Source organism: Culex pipiens, chromosome 2, assembly GCF_016801865.2.
Source record: "Culex pipiens pallens isolate TS chromosome 2, TS_CPP_V2, whole genome shotgun sequence".
NCBI lineage: Eukaryota > Metazoa > Arthropoda > Insecta > Diptera > Culicidae > Culex > Culex pipiens.
Genome location: NC_068938.1, coordinates 150,498,372 through 150,520,997, shown reverse-complemented (window position 1 = coordinate 150,520,997; position 22,626 = coordinate 150,498,372). Strand labels below are relative to the sequence as shown.

The window sequence follows — 22,626 nt, the reverse complement described above, 5'->3', positions numbered from 1 at the left end:
CTATTGCCTTGGTGCAGAACACGGAGCAGGAGCAAGAAACTTTTCTGCAAATTAGGCACTTTTAATATTCGTTTGCCACACGTCGACCGCCGCGGTTGTTGCCGGGAATCCGGAGTTCCGAGCGCCACTGAGATTAGACCCGTCGTTTTGTGTACATAGTGCGTTTGTTTCGCGTCATCGTTCTAAACTTGGAGGAGGCTCATCCGGAGTACAAAGATTGAGCCAGTGACGAACCACCACCTTCACCTTGAGCAAGTGCAACTGGGCTGGAGAAGGGCTGTTGGCAACAAAAGCGCTCCCACGACGACAGTGTTTTTGTAAAGCAGTCACCCCCACTTATTGTGATATTGATCGGTTTAGTTACATAAAGTTAATAAATATAGCAATAAATAAAAAAAAGTCATCATGTCCGGCAAAAGTATTATGAACAAGTTTGTGCTGCGGAACATTGTCCAGGCGGCGGTCAGCTGCTCGTACTTTTGCGTGTTCTACCTGATGCTTCTGTGCCTGCTGGATACGGCCGGGGTCGGCGCGAACAAGATGCCCGAGGAGGACATCTCGATGGTGACGGAGTTGAGCGTAAGTGTGTTGCCCACTATCACCTCACATGAAGGTCTTCCGGCAGATTGGGGAGAGGGTGTAGTTGACATCAGGCAGGCGACAATGAACGACAATGCCCCTGAGATAAAGCTTCTGCTGGCGTCACGAACGCAGCAATGGGCAAACAGAACAGGAGTTAGAGCTCTTCTGTTTGATATTGTGATGAGTGTGTTGCGGGTATGAAAGCAGCACAAATCAGTACAAATGTAACGATTTACTGCTTTGGAAACAAGCACTCTCTTGAGTACTTGCTTAGTCGACCAGCAGAGATAGCAGATTTTATATTAAAAAGATTATTCTTTGACTGCTGGAGCATTTAACGTTGACATCAAACAAATCATTAAAATCTTGTATAAAATTAAAACAAATCAATCTATTTAATCATAAAATCTGTACGTACAACTCTTGGTGTTAGTTCTTTACCAATTATACCAATTAAAGCAAAGGTAGAAAAGTAAGGTAAAGCGGGCATAGATACACTCCGAATGACAATCATTAGGTCTATTCCCATACTGCACAATTCTGCAATTCTGCACAAAAATGGCAGCAGAGCGTTCCCGTACTTTTCTGCAACAAAAGTAACTTTTCTCTCAGGCAGAACTTCTGCAGTGAGAGAGGTAGAAGTTGCAGCAAAACCGTTCCCGTACTTTTCTGCAAGCTCTCTCTCTTCTCTTTCTTGTTGAAAAGTTACTGCAATTTGGTGTGGTGGATGCTGACTACACGCTTACATAAAATCTGCAAGTTGGGTGAAATTAAGCATTTTATTATAAGTTGTAATAATAAATGATTTTGGGGTAGTTTTTTTATGTCTGGTTTTATTGAGACCGATTTTTTTTTTTATATTAACGATTTCAGGCTTAGTTCATTTATGTAAATGATATAGCGATTTTTTTTCAGTGTTAATATTTTACCTGATAAAAAATTGATAACTTAAGCCATAGTATTACAGCACGGCTAGTACCCCAACAAAAATTGTACTATAAAAAAAATGTTTTTAAAAACTTTTAAAAGACACATTTCTTTTGAGTTTCATAATTTCAAATAGATATTTGTTTAGGAATATTTTTTTATCTTCGATTGTTTTCGAATATACCTTGGAATATACTAAATATGTGTGTTAAATAACAGGTAAATTTAATTGGCAAATAATTATTTATACCTTTAACGGTGCTACCAATTTGTATTCTTATATGAACAAAAAAAAAATATTTTGTCAAAATTAAAATTCTCAAATTCTTAAATTCTTATATTCTTAAATTCTTAAATTCTTAAATTCTTAAATTCTTAAATTCTTAAATTCTTAAATTCTTAAATTCTTAAATTCTTAAATTCTTAAATTCTTAAATTCTTAAATTCTTAAATTCTTAAATTCTTAAATTCTTAAATTCTTAAATTCTTAAATTCTTAAATTCTTAAATTCTTAAATTCTTAAATTCTTAAATTCTTAAATTCTTAAATTCTTAAATTCTTAAATTTTTAAATTCTTAAATTCTTAAATTCTTAAATTCTTAAATTCTTAAATTCTTATATTCTTAAATTCTTAAATTCTTAAATTCTTAAATTCTTAAATTCTTAAATTCTTAAATTCTTAAATTCTTAAATTCTTAAATTCTTAAATTCTTAAATTCTTAAATTCTTAAATTCTTAAATTCTTAAATTCTTAAATTCTTAAATTCTTAAATACTTAAATTCTTAAATTCTTAAAATCTTAAATTCCTGTTTTATTTATATTTGAGTTTCAAAAATTTGGATTTACAGAATTTTTTAATTTTACTTGTATTTGAAATTATAATTTCTTTGAGTTTCTATCTTATTATTTTTAACTGTAGCTTTTGAATTTATTGTGTTCTGAACTCATAAATTAAAAAAAAAACTGAATCCTGAATAATCTTTCAAACATTCTGCTATTAAACATGTATTTATCGCTTTTGTATAAAACCTTTGTTTGTCTTTTTTATCATATTTATTAAACGTACCTGCCACTCTCATTTGTAAAATTGTTTACCTAATGTAAATTTTTTAAGTTGTTTCTCATATATGATTTCTACCTAAACATAATTGATTTCTAGTTACTTAATAAATAATACATCCTTGATTTTTTAAATAAAATGTTGTGCTGCATATAACAATAATGTCCCAGTTCTAGAGGTAAACTTCTTTCAATTACTTTTTTGTCAACCATTTTTTTTTTAATATTTTGAAATATTTAAAAATATATTACACAGTTTGAGTAAATCCACTCAACTGTGTACAATGTTGCAGAAAAAGTACTGGAACGCGCTACCCAGGCAAAATTTTTGCCGCTTCTCTCCTTGCAGAACTTCTGCAAAAGAGAGAGATGAAGAGAGCGAGCTGAAAAGTACGGGAACGTGCTGCAAAAAAGTGACTTATGCTGGCTGCAGAATTCTGCAGAAGCTGCAGAAATTCTGCAATTCTGCAAGTACGGGAATAGACCTATTATTTCCACGGTGACCATCAAATAGTTCGGACTCGATCTGTTTACCAAAACAACCAGAAGAATTGACCTAAATCCACTTGTATCCAGAGACGCATCGAGCTCTATCGGCTCAATAGAAACTATTTGCCAGCTCTGTATGGGGAAAATGTCGAGGGTCAGAGTCGAGACGGCTAAAAGAAAAGGGTGATTGCAGACGGAATTGTTTTGATTCGCAGCATGTTGAGTCAACTGTTGTGGATGTACTTGAGCACTCAACCCCCACTTTCCATTTTCAGCTATCACCTATCTCCTGTTTTTCTTGCTCTACTGATTCTCACTTCCTCGCTGATTCTTCTGTTTATTATCCACCATTTGATTTTGATTTTATCAACTCTAAACTCGAAAAATGGGTATCAGAGGTTTTATTATTTTTCATTTCCGTTGCTATAACTTATAGAGCTTTGCAATATTCATAGTTGTATAATTTCCAACAAGTTTGTCCTTCCATCTTCTGTAGTGTCGAAGAAAACAGTTATTTCAAGTCTTGAACAACTGTTAGAGAAATATTCTACATTATTACAGATACAGATAGGTAAAGAGCTTTTATTGAGCCGATTGTGCTCGATGCGTCTCTGGTTAAAAAACTTGTTACTGATAGCGACTCTCAGCAATCATGAATACCACACCCTTTCTCACAATGTATTTTTGACTTAGTTTATTTATCAAAAATAAAAAGCAATCAGTAAATCTTAAAAAAAGCAACATAGCCTTTGAAAATTGAACTAATTTCAACGATTATCACCTGCCTAAAATTATCTTTCTGTTTAATTTTCATAAGAATCCACTTTTTCTGGAAGAATGTAGGATTGAGCACGAAGTTTCGTTTTAGCTTATTTACACCATAACACTATTACATACTCTCACACACACAATCTCATTTTAACCTACCCAATCATGTCCTCAATCCCCGCTCCCATGGAATGCGAGCGATCCGCATGTGATTGACACGACCATTACCGTTCCTGACCGAGCCACGTAGCCCAGTGGTAGCGCTTCCGCCTCGTAAGCGGTAGATCGGGGTTCAAATCCTGGCTCGGACCAACACAACTGGTGATCTTTTCCCTTCTGGATTCGATTGTTTGTAAAGGAAAGGTAGTGTATCGTCACAAACTGGACCCTTATCAAGACACCTTAGGAAGACAACCTATGGAATGTTAACATTAACTTTAACATGTTAACATTAAGTTGAAAAATAAATTGTCACTGAATCCGCTTTGTAAATGCCGGCCTCGATACTCTTCAAGGGTGTTCCCCTCAGGAACCGGGAAAGATTTACTTCTTATTACCGTTCGTTCCTCTACACAACCGGACTTGGACTGACTTAATCCTGGCTATCGCACCTCGATCCGCAAAAAAAAACAAAAGAAAAACGTGATACAATTCCGCAAATGTGAAATTTACTTCCTAAACCTTTTGAGGACGGATCTGAAATTTGAGAACAAAGACCAACACTAACCTTTAGCACGAAAAACTTAATCTATGTTTATTCTAACGATCTCCGTTTCCACTCGATTGCTCCTTTCCAGAACCCCAACGTCGAAAGCAGTGGAAGTCCGGGCGAGAAAAAGTCCTCCGCCGGCGGCGGCCTCCTCTCGTCGGACGTGGGCTTCATGCACGCCTTCATCGCGTCCTTCTCGGTGATTATCGTGTCCGAGCTGGGCGACAAGACGTTCTTCATCGCGGCGATCATGGCCATGCGGCATCCCCGGCTGACGGTGTTTGCCGGTGCGATCGCCGCCCTGGCCCTGATGACAGTGCTGTCGGCGGTATTTGGAATGGCCGCCACCATCATTCCGCGCGTTTACACGTACTACATCTCGACGGCGCTGTTTGCCCTGTTTGGGCTGAAGATGCTCAAGGAGGGCTACTACATGTCGGCGACGGAAGCGGCCGAAGAGCTGGAGGAGGTGCAGTCGGATCTGCGGAAACGCGAGGACGAGGTAGGGCCTTTTTGTACTCTGGTTTTCTTTTTCGCTTGCGTCTTCCCTTCCCCTATTTCTCTCTCTCTCCGACATCCCGTTATCTTTTAAGGACAGGTTCCTTTTGTTCCGTTCCGTTGTGACTAACCAAATTTTCTTTTATGTTTTGCTAAATGAATTATTTTTTGACTTCTCTCTGTTTTGTATATTTTCTTTCTAACTTCCGTTGCTTTGTGTGCCCTTTCTGTCCCTTTTTTCAAAATTGTACCTTCTAAGCAACAGCAAAAAAGGGTCTCTAAAATGATTCCACGATGAGTCAAGCACGTCCCAAAAATAAGAGCGTGTTGCTGATAAAGTGTTGCAGCCCAATCTATCACATTTCGTGTTTCATTGATATAATCGCGCGCTACGTGAGATAGTAAAGTAGCGCAAAATCGGTGGAGGAAAGGAGGGAATCATCGACGAACTGTTATCGAACAATTAACTGTGTTGCTGTAGTGCCTAATGCCGATGAGAGTGACGAGAATGGTGGCACGCGTGGACAGAATCTGCGCTGGTCAATCCGACTTTGATATGTTTGAAGCAATTTGATGAAAGTTGTAAATCGTGTATAAAATGGTTCCGTCATCAAGTTAATGTTTTTGTAACTAATTGGGTAAATGTTTTGTAATTGTGTTTTCCTCATTTGTTGCTTTCAGTCTGAAGACATTTTCTAGGATTTGGCTTCGTCTTCCTGTTTTACTAATTATTTAAATTCAGTTCTTCAAAGCCTCTGTCCCGTATAAGTTCCGTCCCAGTTCCAAGAATCCTTCAGCACACCCCAAAGCTCACTAGCAGCCAAAATGACCAAAGTTAAACTTTATTTTTAACCTGTTCTTCCGCGCACCTCCCACACCACTCTGAACTCGTTTTCTCCACGCGTCGTCGTTCAGCTGATGCGCTCGCTCAACGGAAGCCGCAAAGAAACGGTGGAACTGGTTCCGCTGAACGAGCACCTCGGCAGCGGTGGTACCACCTCCCCAATGGGACCCAACGGCGGCGGAAGCGCCCTCAACGGATCGATCCACTCGCTCGTCTCGAACGGGGCCACCGAACTGGCCCACCACCAACCCACCGTTCGCATGTCCGCATCGGCATCCGCGCTCAACCACCACACGGCCGCGGCCGCTGCCGGCTCCTCGAATCATCACCATCTCGCTAGTCATCATCTCAGTGATAGTAGAAGTATTAATAGTTTAACTAGAAGTAAGCATGCGTCGTCCAAAAGTCTCAACGCGATCGTCATGGATCAACAGCAGGCCCGGGCACGGTCTGGGGTGGTCGGAGGAGCGGTCGGTGCGGGCGCCACCACCAACGGAACCATCACCACGGGCGAAGGAGGATGCGCGAACGACGTCTCGGAGGCCGGTTCGAACGGCGCAAGCAAACGGGTTAGCGAAGACTAAATGCGCTCAGCGAAAGCTAGAGTTAGATGTAGACAACCACCAAACACCAACCAACCACAAGCCACATGTGTTCTTCCTTCTTTTCTAACCCGCGCGGTGTGAATTTTTGGTTGTTGCGTTCGCCTTTCTTCTGTTTCATGCGATTCTATCTCCACTCCACCCACCCAGCAGTGAATCATTTTTGTTTTGTTTTTGTTCTCCACCATGTCCCCCTCAAGCATTGACACTTCTTACACACACCATTCATAGATCTACACACACTGGAATTGTCTATTTCTATTGGCATTTGCAGCTTATTGCTCTTACTCTCACCCCTTTTTACTGTGCACGAATTCATTTTTATCTTGTCCTCATTTAGGCTACATCGATCTAATAATATCCTTTCATAGTGCAACCTTTAAGGGTTAATGTTTGAGAATTAATCCATTCTTCCTTGGGATTCTCTAGTAAACAACCACCCAGCATTTAAATTAGACAAAAATATTTAATAAAAAAAATCATGCACGCATTGATCCTGAACATCTACGGCCTAGGCTAAAGTTGAAGATTTGTACGGTTCGCTTCTAGTATATATTGAGACGTGATAGCGACAGTCACTATAGCTCTTCTCTTATCTCGTGATTGCCAGCAAGAACATCACTTCTTCTCTTTTCCTCGTTCACACACACACTCGCTGAAGATTATTTTGTTCTCTCAGAAAATCGCAACGAAAGACCGCGAGAGGAGGGGGATTGGGAACCGACCACGCGTTACGTCTCGTTGAACTGCGTTGGCAAATTTTGTTTTCAGGCGGCTTTTGTGGATACGCTCTGTTAGGGCATCTCCACCGCAGAGATCTAATTGCGTGGCAAACCTATCGGTTGGATCCCCAGTTTTAGCTTTGCTCCGTACCTAATGCACGTTTTCGCACCGCTGGGAGCTAATTTGGCTACCGAATCAAGCCCACCGCGGGGATCTAATTTATTTATTTTCAAATTCTAGCCGTTTTGTTGATCGAAATCAATAAAACTACATTCTAGCATGATAGAACATTCTTGCAATTGCATTATATGTCCTAATTGTTTGCTTACATCAATAAAATATCATTTTCAATTTTTTAAAAGAGTTCATCCGATTTGCTCCCGACATGTTTGCACCCCAACTTTCGCACCGTGGGTAGCAAATCTAAAGCTAAATTAGCCTTCGAGTTCATTCAGCGAAGAAAAAGTTCATCGGGGATCCGTCGAGTAGCCAAGATAGGTGCTCGAGAAGTCCCCGAGCTGCCGGTGGCTAATTTTTCAGAGATTTTTAGAATTATTTGTCGTTGTTTGGTTGAAGTTGCATTTATTTTGATTATCAAATTTGAATGAATATTGAAGAAATCAGTAATTTGGCTTAAAACAACTTTATTAAATTGAAAAATTGTGTTATTTAGTATTTTTTAAATAAAAAATAATCAAACACATATAGTAAAAACAGAAGTTGTCTTTATAGCTGTCGGCCACTATTTCTAGTACCAACCAGCGCGCTCTGGATTGTGAGTCCAGTGCGCTGTCCAATTGAACCACACGGATCGAAATGAAGTAAACCAGAGTGAAAATAAACTTGACAGTTATCATACAAATATCTATTATCTGACTGAAAAACTCCATAGTGAAAAATCTTAAATTTGGAAATTCTAAAAAAAGTATGCAGAATTGAATAATAATTTTGATATTCAAGTATTTATTTTATTCAGAAATTACAAGTCGAAATTACAAAAGCTTAAAAATCAGAAATTTAGAAATTCGAAAATATAAATTTACGAAAAACCCAAATGCTTCAAAAACACTATTTTTATCAAAAATTGAAGTCAAAATAAGGAATTTAAGAATTTAAGAATTTAAGGATTAAGAATTTAAGAATCTAAGAATTTAAGAATTTAAGAATTTCAAGCAAAACAATGTAAAAGGGCCGAAGCCAAAGTGTAAACAAAGAGTCTATCCTGCTCACGTCAGTTGATGTTTACATAAGGAACGAGCAGGATAGACTCTTTGTTTACACTTCGGCTTCGGCCCTTTTACAGTGTTTTGCTAGATTTAAGAATTTAAGAATTTAAGAATTTAAGGATTTAAGAATTCAAGAAATTAAGATCAGGATTGCTAGGATTGCTTGTTTTCAAATCCGTATTGGCTTATTTAAAATGTTATGCTTGAATTGTGCTTTTTACTCAATACAAATGGTTTGTCTCTTGAATGTCCGGCAGTAGATCGACAATGCGTTGACCAAAATTAAACAAACACAGCCCCAATCTGACCTAAAAAACTAAACTGCATCACCCCAGATTACCAAAAGTCATTTTTCATGCGTAAACTTGCAGCACGGGAGGGAAAATATCTCCAAACTCGAATAATTGAAATCGAAAAATCAATCAACACTCCTAATGTAAACATTTACTGACGTGAGCAGGATAAACTCTTTGTTTACAAACTCACATTGGCCCAATTACATTGTTTTGCTTGAAAAAACCATCCGTCAGACGATTTGCTCCCGGTAGATCCCGGAGCTAACCTGAGTTTTGTTTAGGGCATCTCCACCGCAGGGACCTAATTGCGTTGCAAAGCTAATTTGGCACCCGCGTCAAGCCCACCGCGGTACTTGTGCGAGAGCTAATTTAGGTTCGAGTTCATCCGTGTTCATCCGAATCTAAACAAAACTCAGGTTAGCTCCGGGATCTACCGGGAGCAAATCGTCTGACGGATGGTTTTTTCAAGCAAAACAATGTAATTGGGTCAATGTGAGATTGCAAACAAAGAGTTTATCCTGCTCACGTTAGTAAATGTTTACATTAGGAGTGATGATTGATTTTTCGATTTCAATTCTTCGAGTTTGGAGATATTTTCCCTCCCGTGCTGCAAGTTCACGCATGAAAAATGACTTTTGGTAATGTGGGGTTATGCAGTTTTGTTTTTTAGTTTAGATTGGGGCTGTGTTCGATTCATTTTGTTCAACGCATTGTCGATCTACTGCCGGACATGCAAGAGACAAGTCATTTGTATTGAGTAAAAAGCAAAATTCAAGCAAAACATTTAAAAAAAAAAGCCAATACGGATATGAAAACAAGCAATCCGAGCTTCCTAGGGTCCTAAAATGAAGCTTAGATTGCTGATATTATGGTTTAGAGCGATAAAGCTTATTTTTCTGAGTACGATAACTAAGAATTTAAAATGGATTTTCAAATCAATTTTGAAAATTAACCTCGCGGTCCTTCTTGACAGAAAAGCTTCTACTTGACAGCTCGTTCCAAGGAGACCATAATTGATCCATCGAAAAAATGTTGTCTTGTCAAAAAAAAATTTGCATTAAAATGAAAAACAGTGATCAGAAATGGGTTTTAATCGTGTTTTTTTTACCGTTGTACATAAAATTTTACATAGGGCTTTAGTAACCAATTCTGATCTTAAATTCTTAAATTCTAAAATTCTTAAATTCTTAAATTCTTAAATTCTTAAATTCTTAAATTCTTAAGCATAAGCATAAGCATAAGCATAAGCATAGGTGCCCACCCGCAGTTGCTACTCCGTTATTGACCAGGACCCCCAGAAGTTACATCCACGAGCCGTGGAAGATGAGTGGGTGCTATCTTTCCTCGCTTCGCAACTTCTCAAAGGCCCCTATCATGCTGATCAATACCGGCGCCGGCCACGACCAGTGGTAGAGTCACGGGGAAGTGGATGGGAATGTTAGTCCGATACTTGAGTGATAGAGACCGCCCAATCGACTGCTTCTCCGACAAAGTATCACATGAGTTTTGAGGGGGTTAGTAGATGGGTATGAGGTCAGGATTCACGAGTGGCAGTGATGTGACCATGAGCATTTTGTTTATCGGTTGAAAATTTTAAATCTTAGGCAGCCGGCTGCGGAAAGATGAATATTTGATTATTTGAAATGTGTTTTAATTGAACGCGTGCCAACCGAGCAGTAGTGCTATGGGCTGGACTTATCAGTATATTTTTACTGTATTTACAATTTAGATAACGCGGGCAAATTTCGAAAATAGTTAATGAAAGATGCATTACTCTTCATAAAATCGATAGTTTAATGAGTTTATACTAAAACTGCCAGTTGGAATAAATTATTACGATCAACGAATATAAACGAAAAGAAAACAGGACACCACTTAACCGATTGTAATGAAATTGAAACAATAACTTAAACGTGATGATCTCTTTAATGACAATAGAAACATTTTTAATTATCGACCGATTTTTAATTATTTCGCGGCAAAAGAATAATATTAAGCCATTGAGAAGAATGAGGAAATATTCAAAAGCAATGTAAAGTCGAATTAACCGCGCACGGAAAAGAGATAAAACCGATGATTACAATAAGGCTGACTGGATAATCAACAGAAACAAACGCGCCCGAATCGAAGCCAAACAACTTTTCACAGATCTAATCATATGAAAGATAACGAAAAAACCGGCGTTACGAAACGATAGCGACGGAATTACTTAGCGGGGAGAACCGACCACGACGCGGAACGTTTAACAGCACCGAATCGACTGATATATCCTGAAAAAAAAACACTGGCACAGGAAAAACAAACAATCAAACACACCACACACACACCCACACACACACACACACACACACACACACACACACGCACACGCGCGCGCTCACACATATATATTGGTCACGACTTTAATCCACATTACAGCGGATCCACTAAACCGTTTAGTTGGTCCTCATTTTAGTAGCGCGACAGTATGAAATTAAAACTCAAAAAAATAGTGGAAACATGGATCATCAAAAGTCTGCAGAAAAAAAATAGAGAAAAAAACATCAAATGGACTAACGTAGATGTTCTGGCACCCTTTCTTTTGAAACTTTAAATTTTCGATGACACACATACATACACGCGCGATCTGTCACAACACTAAACGAACACAGACGCAGCTGAGACCAGCAACAAAAAGTGCACTTTTTCAACAAACGAAAAAAAAAAAATCAGAAAGTCCTCACCCGATTGTTCCGCGAACATGTTATCATTTCGTTGTCGCCCAAGCAGACTGTCATCGGCCGCACAACAGGCTCGCAGAGTCAGCACCATTCTGTGTCCACCAAGCACTCAACGAAATGCTCAAACTCTTCCTTTAGAATCCGCACCTTTTCCCTCTTACAGCAAAACAAAATACACTCTTTCTTTTTTCTTGGACCCTAAGGCTAAGACCGAGGTTTTTCCATTCTCACCAAATCACTTCTTCAAACATTAAGTTCTTTGATGCAGCATGCAAACAATCGTCATCCGTTCAAGATTGTTTTCAAATCCCCCCATTCTTAAATTCTTAAATTCTTAAATTCTTAAATTCTTAAATTCTTAAATTCTTAAATTCTTAAATTCTTAAATTCTTAAATTCTTAAATTCTTAAATTCTTAAATTCTTAAATTCTTAAATTCTTAAATTCTTCAATTCTTAAATTCTTAAATTCTTAAATTTTTCAATTCTTAAATTCTTAAATTCTTAAATTCTTAAATTCTTAAATTCTTAAATTCTTAAATTCTTAAATTCTTAAATTCTTAAATTCTTAAATTCTTAAATTCTTAAATTCTTAAATTCATAAATTCTTAAATTCTTAAATTCTTAAATTCTTAAATTCTTAAATTCTTAAATTCTTAAATTCTTAAATTCTTAAATTCTTAAATTCTTAAATTCTTAAATTCTTAAATTCTTAAATTCTTAAATTCTTAAATTCTTAAATTCTTAAATTCTTAAATTCTTAAATTCTTAAATTCTTAAATTCTTAAATTCTTAAATTCTTAAATTCTTAAATTCTTAAATTCTTAAATTCTTAAATTCTTAAATTCTTAAATTCTTAAATTCTTAAATTCTTAAATTCTTAAATTCTTAAATTCTTAAATTCTTAAATTCTTAAATTCTTAAATTCTTAAATTCTTAAATTCTTAAATTCTTAAATTCTTAAATTCTTAAATTCTTAAATTCTTAAATTCTTAAATTCTTAAATTCTTAAATTCTTAAATTCTTAAATTCTTAAATTCTTAAATTCTTAAATTCTTAAATTCTTAAATTCTTAAATTCTTAAATTCTTAAATTCTTAAATTCTTAAATTCTTAAATTCTTAAATTCTTAAATTCTTAAATTCTTAAATTCTTAAATTCTTAAATTCTTAAATTCTTAAATTCTTAAATTCTTAAATTCTTAAATTCTTAAATTCTTAAATTCTTAAATTCTTAAATTCTTAAATTCTTAAATTCTTAAATTCTTAAATTCTTAAATTCTTAAATTCTTAAATTCTTAAATTCTTAAATTCTTAAATTCTTAAATTCTTAAATTCTTAAATTCTTAAATTCTTAAATTCTTAAATTCTTAAATTCTTAAATTCTTAAATTCTTAAATTCTTAAATTCTTAAATTCTTAAATTCTTAAATTCTTAAATTCTTAAATTCTTAAATTCTTAAATTCTTAAATTCTTAAATTCTTAAATTCTTAAATTCTTAAATTCTTAAATTCTTAAATTCTTAAATTCTTAAATTCTTAAATTCTTAAATTCTTAAATTCTTAAATTCTTAAATTCTTAAATTCTTAAATTCTTAAATTCTTAAATTCCTAAATTCTTAAATTCTTAAATTCTTAAATTCTTAAATTCTTAAATTCTTAAATTCTTAAATTCTTAAATTCTTAAATTCTTAAATTCTTAAATTCTTAAATTCTTAAATTCTTAAATTCTTAAATTCTTAAATTCTTAAATTCTTAAATTCTTAAATTCTTAAATTCTTAAATTCTTAAATTCTTAAATTCTTAAATTCTTAAATTCTTAAATTCTTAAATTCTTAAATTCTTAAATTCTTAAATTCTTAAATTCTTAAATTCTTAAATTCTTAAATTCTTAAATTCTTAAATTCTTAAATTCTTAAATTCTTAAATTCTTAAATTCTTAAATTCTTAAATTCTTAAATTCTTAAATTCTTAAATTCTTAAATTCTTAAATTCTTAAATTCTTAAATTCTTAAATTCTTAAATTCTTAAATTCTTAAATTCTTAAATTCTTAAATTCTTAAATTCTTAAATTCTTAAATTCTTAAATTCTTAAATTCTTAAATTCTTAAATTCTTAAATTCTTAAATTCTTAAATCCTTAAATTCTTGAATTCTTGAATTCTAAAATTCTTTAATTCTTAAATTCTTAAATTCGTTAATTCTTAAATTCCTCATTTCTTAAATTCCTCATTTCTTAAATTCCCAAATTCTTAAATTTTCAAATTTCTGATTTTGAATTCATTTTTTTTATTTTTGATAAAAATTGTGTTTTTGAATGTTAGAATTTCGGGTTTTTCGTAAATTTGTAAATTTTACTTGATTTCGATCCCGTCCGTGTGGATCAATTGTGCAGCGCACTGGACTTACAATCCAGAGGTTGCTAATTGGTACTAGCAATAGTGGCCGACAGCTATAAAAACAACTTCTTTTTTTACTCCATTTCGACCAAAAAACTATATCTGTCCTTTTAATTTCGTAATTATGCATTTTGAGATTCGGCGGGGATTTTAAATATAATTATATCGAATACAAGATTATTAAAAAGGAAAATTCCAATTCTTTTATTGCAAACAAGCACCGCGCGAAGAAACGTCAAACGCCATTTTTCGTTTATGCTGCGTACCGCTTAAGAAAAATCTTTTCGTGACCCTTTCCCTGACCGTTTCTTGGGCTTTTTTTTATATGGAGTTTTGCGTTCCTTCGGATCTGCGTATCAGCCTTTACGGTACAACCATTCAAAATATTTTTAAATAAAATGAAAAAAATAAATAATAAAAATAAACGTATTCGTAATTTTTTCTTACTCCTCACTGACGTGAGCAAGATACACCCCCTTTGTTTACTAACTCACATTGGACCAATTACATTGTTTCGCTTGATATATATTTGAATTTTATACATCATTTAAAAATGTTCAAATCAGTTTAAAACGAAACTAAAACGAAACTATTGGCACTACGCCCCCCCGGGGCATGGCCTTCCTCTAACGTGGGATTTCTGCTCCAGCGCCTCTGACGAGACAGGAGAAACCGGGACCGACGTTTTACTTCACCATCCGATAGAAGCTCAGTGGATAAGGCGGGAATCGAACCCGCGTCTCATAGCATCATCGGGATCGGCAGCCGAAGCCGCTACCCCTGCGCCACGAGACCCACGTTCAAATCAGTTTAGTTATTTTTAAATTTTGGACATTCATGTTTAAATTTTCGGTGATGATTTGCTTATATTAAAATATGTGGTTGATTATTTTTTATTTAAAAAATACAAAAAAAAATATATAAATTCCACAACCTTTCAATTTAATAAAATCGTTTTGAAATAAATTACTGATTTCTTTAATATTCATTCATATTTTATATTCAAAATAAATGCATCTTCAACAAAAACAAATACAAATAATTCAAAAAATCGCTGAAAAAATTAGCCACCTTCGGCTCGGGGACTTCTCGAGCACCTATCTTGGCTACTCGACGGATTCCCGATGAACTTTTTCTTCGCTGAATGAACTCGAAGGCTAATTTAGCTTTAGCTTTGCTACTCGCGGTGCGAAAGTTGGGGTGCAAACATGTAGGGAGCAAATCGGATGAACTCTTTTAAAAATTTGAAAATGATGTATTATTGATGTAAGTAAACAATTAGGACAAATAATGCAATTGGAAGCATGTTCTATCACGCTAGAATGTAGTTTTATTGATTTCGATCAACAAAACGGCTAGAATATGAAAATTTTTAAATTAGATCCCCGCGGTGGGCTTGATTCGGTAGCCAAATTAGCTCCCAGCGGTGCGAAAACGTGTATTAGCTACGGAGCAAAGCTAAAACTGGGGATCCAACCGATAGGTTTGCCACGCAATTAGATCTCTGCGGTGGAGATGCCCTTAGATTCGGATGAACACGGATGAACTCGAACCTAAATTAGCTCTCCCACAAGTACCGCGGTGGGCTTGACGCGGGTGCCAAATTAGCTTTGCAACGCAATTAGGTCCCTGCGGTGGAGATGCCCTTGGGGGACATGAGAATCTCGCGACGGAAAAAGAGCAGTGGTAGTTGGGGAACGAGATTTCAGACATGATAATTGAAGTCGCGGAGAACTGAAAGTATGATATATTTAAAACACTGTTACTAAATAAATACAAAAAAAAACACTGTTAACGTACATTTTCACTTGTATGCATCTTGCACATCCACACAGTTCACAGTTCGGTAAATGCACTAGCGTGCACAGGGTGGGGCAATAGGTTGTAATATGGTTGTATGGAAAAAAATAAAGTTGTGCAAAGTCAGTGAGCACAGCAGTTTTTCAGTTCCTTTTGGGGTCCCAAACAACTCCCCAAAGTTTGGGACCGATTGGTTTTGTTTTTTTTTTTGGATTTTGATATTTATCAAACCCACGTTTTATGCTATATCAAAACCGAACTCATATTCAGATGCTCTGGAATGTTCTCTACAACTTTGCCGAAGAGAGTATTGTGCTATGTCCCTAAAAAAAGAGCGTGTTCAAAACTCGTCTAAAACGTGTTTTTTGCTCGGAAATCACGTTTTAGACGAGTTTTGAGGACGCTATAACTTCTTTCAAGCAAGTTAGCACCATACTCTCTTCGGCAAAGTTGAAGAGCACATTCCAGAGCATCCGAATATGAGTCCGGGTTTGATATAAGCGGTATACGCACTTCGGAAGGAACCGGTCAAGAAAAAAATCAAATGGGCAGCAGCGGCAGCGCAAGCAAGTCAGAGGAGGGTGAAGAAAAGCCCCAAGAAATCGCTCCCTCTTCTTTGTTCTGCTGTTCGTAAAACTGTTTCTTGAACCCCTTTCCTTCCGATCTGCATACTGGCCTATAGCATGAAACGTGGATTTGATAAATATCAAAATAAAAAAAATGGTTTTCCCCATACACATTTATATGGAAAATTGAATCGCTTTGCGCAAAGTGAGGACTAAACCAATCGGTCCCAACCTTTGGGGAGTTGTTTAGGGCCCCTAAAGGAACTGAAAAAGTGCTGAGCTGGAAAATCGATATTGATATTACACCCTAGTGGGGCAATAGGGTCACGCAACTTTTTCAAAACAACAAAAGATTATATTCAACAAAATTTTTGTTGAATCAAACCTCGTACAGGCTGATTCTACAAAATATTTTTCTGCGTGGTGTAATAACAAAATCATTTTTCCAGCACAGCACTTTTTCAGTTCCTTTTGGGGCACTAAACAATTTCCCAAAGTTTAGTTGCACAAGTTGCAAAAAGAAGACTTGTTTTGCAAACTTCCCTGTGCTCAAAAAAATACACTCAACCCCCGTGGTTGGTCACTTTTTCGTTTGACACTTTTTTAGTTTGTACCCCGTTGGTTGGTCAAAGTCAAACTAAAAAGTGACGAACAGTCACTTTTTACACGGCGCTCACGCACACTATCAAAACAAACTTTTAGTAGTGTGTGTGAACTCCGTGTAAAAGGGGTGTCAAACTAAAACGTGACCCCGTTCGTTTGACAGCAGTTGGTGTCAAACCATCGGGGTTTGAGTGTATATGTTTCTTTTCGATACTAGTGCTGGAAAGTAGTACATTTCAACACTGGCATTAAAAGGTAATAGTTTTCCAATCTGTAATTTTTAGTAGAGAAAAGTAGGCCATTTCGTCGTTCGAGAAGGACAGGAAATCAACGCTGTCGTGCTATCTTGTCGCACGTCACTTTTTGACGTTCCGAGAGAAACGCGTTTTAATGTTTGACCTTTAACAAACCAAAACTAGAGCACGCAATGTAAACAATAACAAACAGGTTTTGCTTGACTAACCATTCTGAGCATTATCTCGAAGTTTGGTAGGATTTGGTTGCTTTGCCAAACTTCGGGATAATGCTCAGAATGGTCATCAAAGCAAAACCTGTTTGTTATTGTTTACATTGCGTGCTCTAGTTTTTGTTTGTTCAAGGTCGAACATTAAAACGCGTTTATCTCGGAACATCAAAAAGTGACGTGCGACAAGATAGCACGACAGGGTCGATTTCCTGTCCTCGAACGACGAAATGGCCTACTTTCCTCTACCAAAAATAACAGATTGAAAAATTATTACCTTTTAATACCAGTGTTGAAATGTTCTACTTTTCAGCACTAGTATCGAAAAGTAACATCTTTATTCATTTATTTTTTGAATACATGGAAGTTTGCAAAAAAAGTTTTTCCCATGCAAATTCCCATAGAAAATTAAATCGCTTTGCGCAAAGTGAGGACTAAACAAATTGTTCCCAAATTTATGGGAGTTGTTTGGAACCCCAAAAAGAACTGGAAAATTGCTGTGCTGGAAGATTTTCGACCTCTTTAATGTTTTACGTGTGTCAAACTCGGTCTGACCTGAAATCTTTTTGCTTTTTGTCGCACTTACATTAATTTTCGAGATAGCACGCGAGATTGACACTTCTTTCATATGAATAGAGAGAAAAATGCAGGGAGTTTTCAGTTTTTATTGAATATCTCAGGATTTAAATCGAATTTTGGGGATCTGTGAAGGTCAAAAGGTGAGGCATCGAGAGCTGCACAGAACGGCGTTTTTAACTCAATCTGGCCCAAAAATTCATGCACGTGCGAGTTAGCACGAAAGCGACAAAATGTAAACAATATATTGTGTTAAGTTTATATTTTTACCAAAAGAGTCAATAGTAGATATTTTTGATTTTATTTAACAGTTTTTGACATCTTTTTAGGTAAGAAGTGCATCTTTTCAAACTTTTACTATCGGGGATTCGAAAATGAGATTTTTGTTCAAAATTTTGAAACAATCAAACTTGTGTAAATTACGTTCTAGAAATCGCTCCCATAAAGGAATGTGTTTTTTTTATGTTTTATTATGCTATATTCTCTACCACAATGCACTCACGCGTACCACAGACACACACTTCCTCCACATTAACAGCTGAAACACTTCCGGTGCCGCTATTTAAACTTCTTCCTCAGTTAAATTTATTATTATTTCCTGTGCTTTTTCAAATGTTTAGTTCAACTTAAGTTTGCTTTTTAGTTGCCACGTGCTTTTGTTCAAGTTTTGTTTTGTTTAATCCGCGCAAGCCTTTCTGTAGAGCCAATCCGTGCCTAACCCAAGCGAATTGAACGGCCTGCTCTAACTAAATGCTCGAAACTGTGTTTTTTTTTCTTCTTCCCACTGCATCCGCAGATGGAAAAGGAAGCGTCGACCACGTTGATCCAGGACGCCGAAACGGGCATCATCCGCAAGAAAAACCAACGAAGCGCGTGGAACCTGCTGCTGCGAATCCTGATGCAGGCATTCACGATGACGTTCCTCGCCGAGTGGGGCGACCGGTCCCAGCTGACCACCATCATTCTGGCGGCCCGTGAGAACGTGTACGGCGTCATCATTGGCGGTGTGATTGGGCACGCCATCTGCACCGGGCTGGCCGTCATCGGCGGGCGCATGATTGCGCAGAAGATCTCCGTGAGGACTGGTGAGTTGGATATTTAATAGGTTTTTGAAACTTGCTGACCAAGAATTGCTTCAATTTTAGTGACCCTCATCGGTGGCGTCGTGTTCCTACTGTTTGCCGTGAGTGCGCTGTTTTTCAGCCCCGAAGAGGAACCAGTTAACGTTCCGTAAGGTTTGACCTCCCCCCCTGGATTATTGAAGAAGAAAACGTTCCACTGTACCATGCCTCATCTTGGCGCGCGCCTTTATTCAAGCATAGTTTACCACCCATCCATTTGTTGCCGTAGTTTAATGAACCTTATTGAAAACACACACAAAAATTGATTGGAGTTGTTTGATTTGGAGGGTAGAAGTGTTTGACTGAACTGACTCAAAGAGCCCCAGTTTTGGTAAAAATAAAATAAAAGCAGGGACGTAGTTTGAAGCAAGAAGCTAGAGTAAATCACGCATTTTTGTAAACCGCTTCTTCGTAGAAACAGTTGTTCAGAATTTTAAGGAAAGTAAAGTTAGAATCAATCGTGTTTTTTAGGTTTTTTGGACAAACAATTGAGTAGCAATTCTGACTGAAATTCGACCGTTTTTTGAACAGCTCTGTTAGGAAACGAAGAAAGGAAACTTATCATTGCCGGTTTCTTGTCTTGAAGTCCAACAAGTTGAACGCTCTTTGAAGATTGTGTGCTTAGAAACAGAATGTAAGATATAAAATTGTGAAATATAGAAATAATTGGTAAATTTGAATTGTTTTTAACTTTGGCTTTATTTCAAATACTACCGATCGCTGTAAACCATGGACGGACCAGGTTTCGTAATTCTTGCACTTCCAAAGCACTCTTCATTTCGATAGAAAACAGCATACTGGCCGGGGGTGATCGCCCTCAAGGGTTCATCCAACTTTACAAAAACTTTGTGGCCGTCCGTTTCAATAACGCTACAGCCCACCAACGGCTTCGTGTGCTGAAATCTAAACTGGCACCTCAAAACACCTCCCCGCACCCAATCGTCCGGCCGATTCAACCAAACAGGATCCTCGGCGAAGACCATGTCCGTCCGCAGCAGCGGATGATCCGTTCCAGCCACCAGATAAATAACATTCCTTTCAACATCCTTCCGAAACACAAAATACGGCTTCAAGCACCCTCCAATCTTGGCCTTCTGGCCAACCGTCCAGTGGTGCAGTCCCTTGTGCTCGCCCACGACTCGTCCCGTCTCAAAGTCCACAAACCCACCCGGTTTACTCTCGATGTACTCGCCGATAAAGTCCTGGAAGCTCCGCTTCCCCACAAAGCAAATGCCCATACTCTCCTTCTTCCTCGCAAACGCTTCCAGCCCAACCTCCGCAGCCAACGCCTTAACCTCGCGCTTCATCATCCCACCGATCGGGAACATGGTGCGACGCAGCGCTTCCGTCCCAATCTGGGACAAAAAGAACGTCTGGTCTTTGATCTCGTCCACGCCGGTCAGCAGTCGTACTCTGTCCTGCTCGGTGTAGTTCTCCAAAAACGGCCCAAAGCTGCTTCGGCAATAGTGACCCGTGGCGATCGCGTCCGCGCCCATCCGTTCGCGAGCGTGCTTGTAAAACAGATTGAACTTGATGTGTCGGTTGCACAGTATGTCCGGGTTTGGCGTTATCCCGGCGCTATAGTCTTTCAGGAAGCTCCCAAACACCTCCAGCCAGTAGTCCTTGACAAAGTTGACCTGCTCCAGGGGAATGTCCAGCTGGCGGCACAGCTTCTGCGCGTCTAGCCAGTCCTGCTCGCCGGAACAGTACCCGTTCTCGTCGATGAGGTCCCAGTTTTTCATGAAGGCGGCGCGAACGTCGAAACCTGCGTTGGATTTTTTTAAAAGGTGAATAAATTTTATTGAATCAATGATGTTTTTAAAATGTTTTTATGTCTTAAAATAAAGTTTAATAAAGTGAACCAAAATCGAAATATTGGTTAAGGTGAAGCCGTTGATCATTTTCGAAGAAAATTAATCATCACTATAAAATATTCTGTATTAAATTCAACTTTCAGAATTTCAGCACCAAAAGGAATCAGCGTGTGCCGGTTGTTGCCTTCTTGAAGCCACTGAAAGAATTTTTGATCTAAATCAAATGTGCTTCAAAAGTCGTGCTATTGCGTCAATAGACTCCAAGATCTGTATTCCAGAACACTCTGGAGTTCCCAGAACATCTCTAAAGTTTTTCAAAGATTTCAGCAATTTCAAATAGTCAACAATAATTCAATTCAATTATTGAGTTGAGTTGGAGAATTTGAACGGTGTGCGTCGCGGTCCTCGCGCAGGATTTTCGTTGCCGTTTTCGTCTTTGTTGTCCCCCCGATTGTGTGTGTATTTCGATCCGGGCGGTTTCGGGATGTTTGACAGTTGAGTTGGAGAATTTGAACGGTGTGCGTCGTGGTCCTCGCGCAGGATTTTCGTTGCCGTTTCCGTCTTTGTTGTCCCCCCGATTGTGCGTGTATTTCGATCCGGGCGGTTTCGCGTTTTCGCATTTTAGTTGGTTTTATCTTTCCACAGCCGGCTGTCTAAGATTAAATCATTTATGCTAAACTCAACACCAAATAACCGGGAATAGTCTCATCCGCATACTCCGACTGATTGCCTTGAGAATGCATAATACATCACACCATTAAACAAAATTTATTGATTATTGGGTCGCATCATCATCCTCTATGTTGAATCCTGGCCATTACCCTTACCCACTAACAAAATCCCAAGTAGAAGTAGTTTTCCGGCACACGCGGGGGTGTGGATATCGTATAGAACCCACCCTTGGTAGCAGCCTGTGCTAACTAACATTCCCGTCCCATCCCTTGAGATCTACAAACTGACATGGCGGGCGCCGTTGGTGGCCAACGACTGTTTCCTATTCGCACCGGCTCTAGTTTTGATGATCGTGATGTTTTATCTTTTCAGCGCATTCATGCATGCTGTTGATAAGGGAAACATCATTTGATCGTTGAAGCGTGTGACCGGTTGTGCTGATGGGATATTATGGTCCTGTTCAGCAACGGAGAAGGACAACCATGGGTGGTCTCTCATGCTCATGCTCAATAATTCAATTCAATTATTGATGCCGTAGAGACCCACTAAACATGAAAATGTGTTGACATCCTAGTAAAATCATAATTCTGCGATTGAAGATTCCAAGATTTTTAATTGCAGGACACTTTGGAGGATCCAACATATCTCAAAAGAGTTCCAAATTGTAAAAAAACTAAAGTTTTATTCTAATTTTATATATATATATAAAAATTCAGATTATCAAGTTGTTCCAGGTTGGTCTAGGTCATCCTGAAGGCATTATCCCTACTACCATTTTAATCATTTTTCCCAGAAAAAGTTCGCAATGTAATTAAGTTCTTTTAGAAATTTATACTGAAGTCTTTAATTATTTCACAATATTCTTTAATGTATTATTTGCATTCACATTACAATTAAAATTTTACACAAACCTTTCCGCTTCAGCAAATACGCCGTAACGGCACTATCGACACCGCCGGAAACACCCACCACGACCCTTCGAAACATTTTTCATTCTGGTGTAAAACCCATTCATGGATTTTGAATACAACCGCAATCACAACGATCCTGCCACAGAGAGTACACAAACTACAGTTACACAACAGTAAACAGCTGTCAAGCCCAGAAGAGTAAACAAAAAACGGTACTTTCGATTAGGTCAACTGCCACCGTTATGACAAATCGTAGCGCAGGT

General features: G+C 37.4%; 2 protein-coding genes across 2 annotated transcripts; one reads left to right on the top strand and one right to left on the bottom strand.

The window, feature by feature from the left end:
• On the top strand, positions 1-19,646 carry LOC120427531 (transmembrane protein 165). Its single transcript, XM_039592397.2, has 5 exons — positions 1-579; positions 4,624-5,037; positions 5,949-6,446; positions 18,642-18,930; positions 18,991-19,646. Exons 1-5 carry the CDS (start codon positions 406-408, stop codon positions 19,077-19,079), a joined length of 1,464 nt encoding a protein of 487 aa, XP_039448331.1. The 5' UTR covers positions 1-405; the 3' UTR covers positions 19,080-19,646.
• LOC120427532 (mitochondrial tRNA-specific 2-thiouridylase 1) lies at positions 19,645-22,540 on the bottom strand. The gene is made up of 2 exons (XM_039592398.2): positions 22,364-22,540; positions 19,645-20,731 (listed from the first exon to the last, which is right to left on the bottom strand). Exons 1-2 carry the CDS (start codon positions 22,437-22,439, stop codon positions 19,677-19,679), a joined length of 1,131 nt encoding a protein of 376 aa, XP_039448332.1. The 5' UTR covers positions 22,440-22,540; the 3' UTR covers positions 19,645-19,676.
• Between the last annotated feature and the right edge of the window lie 86 nt (positions 22,541-22,626).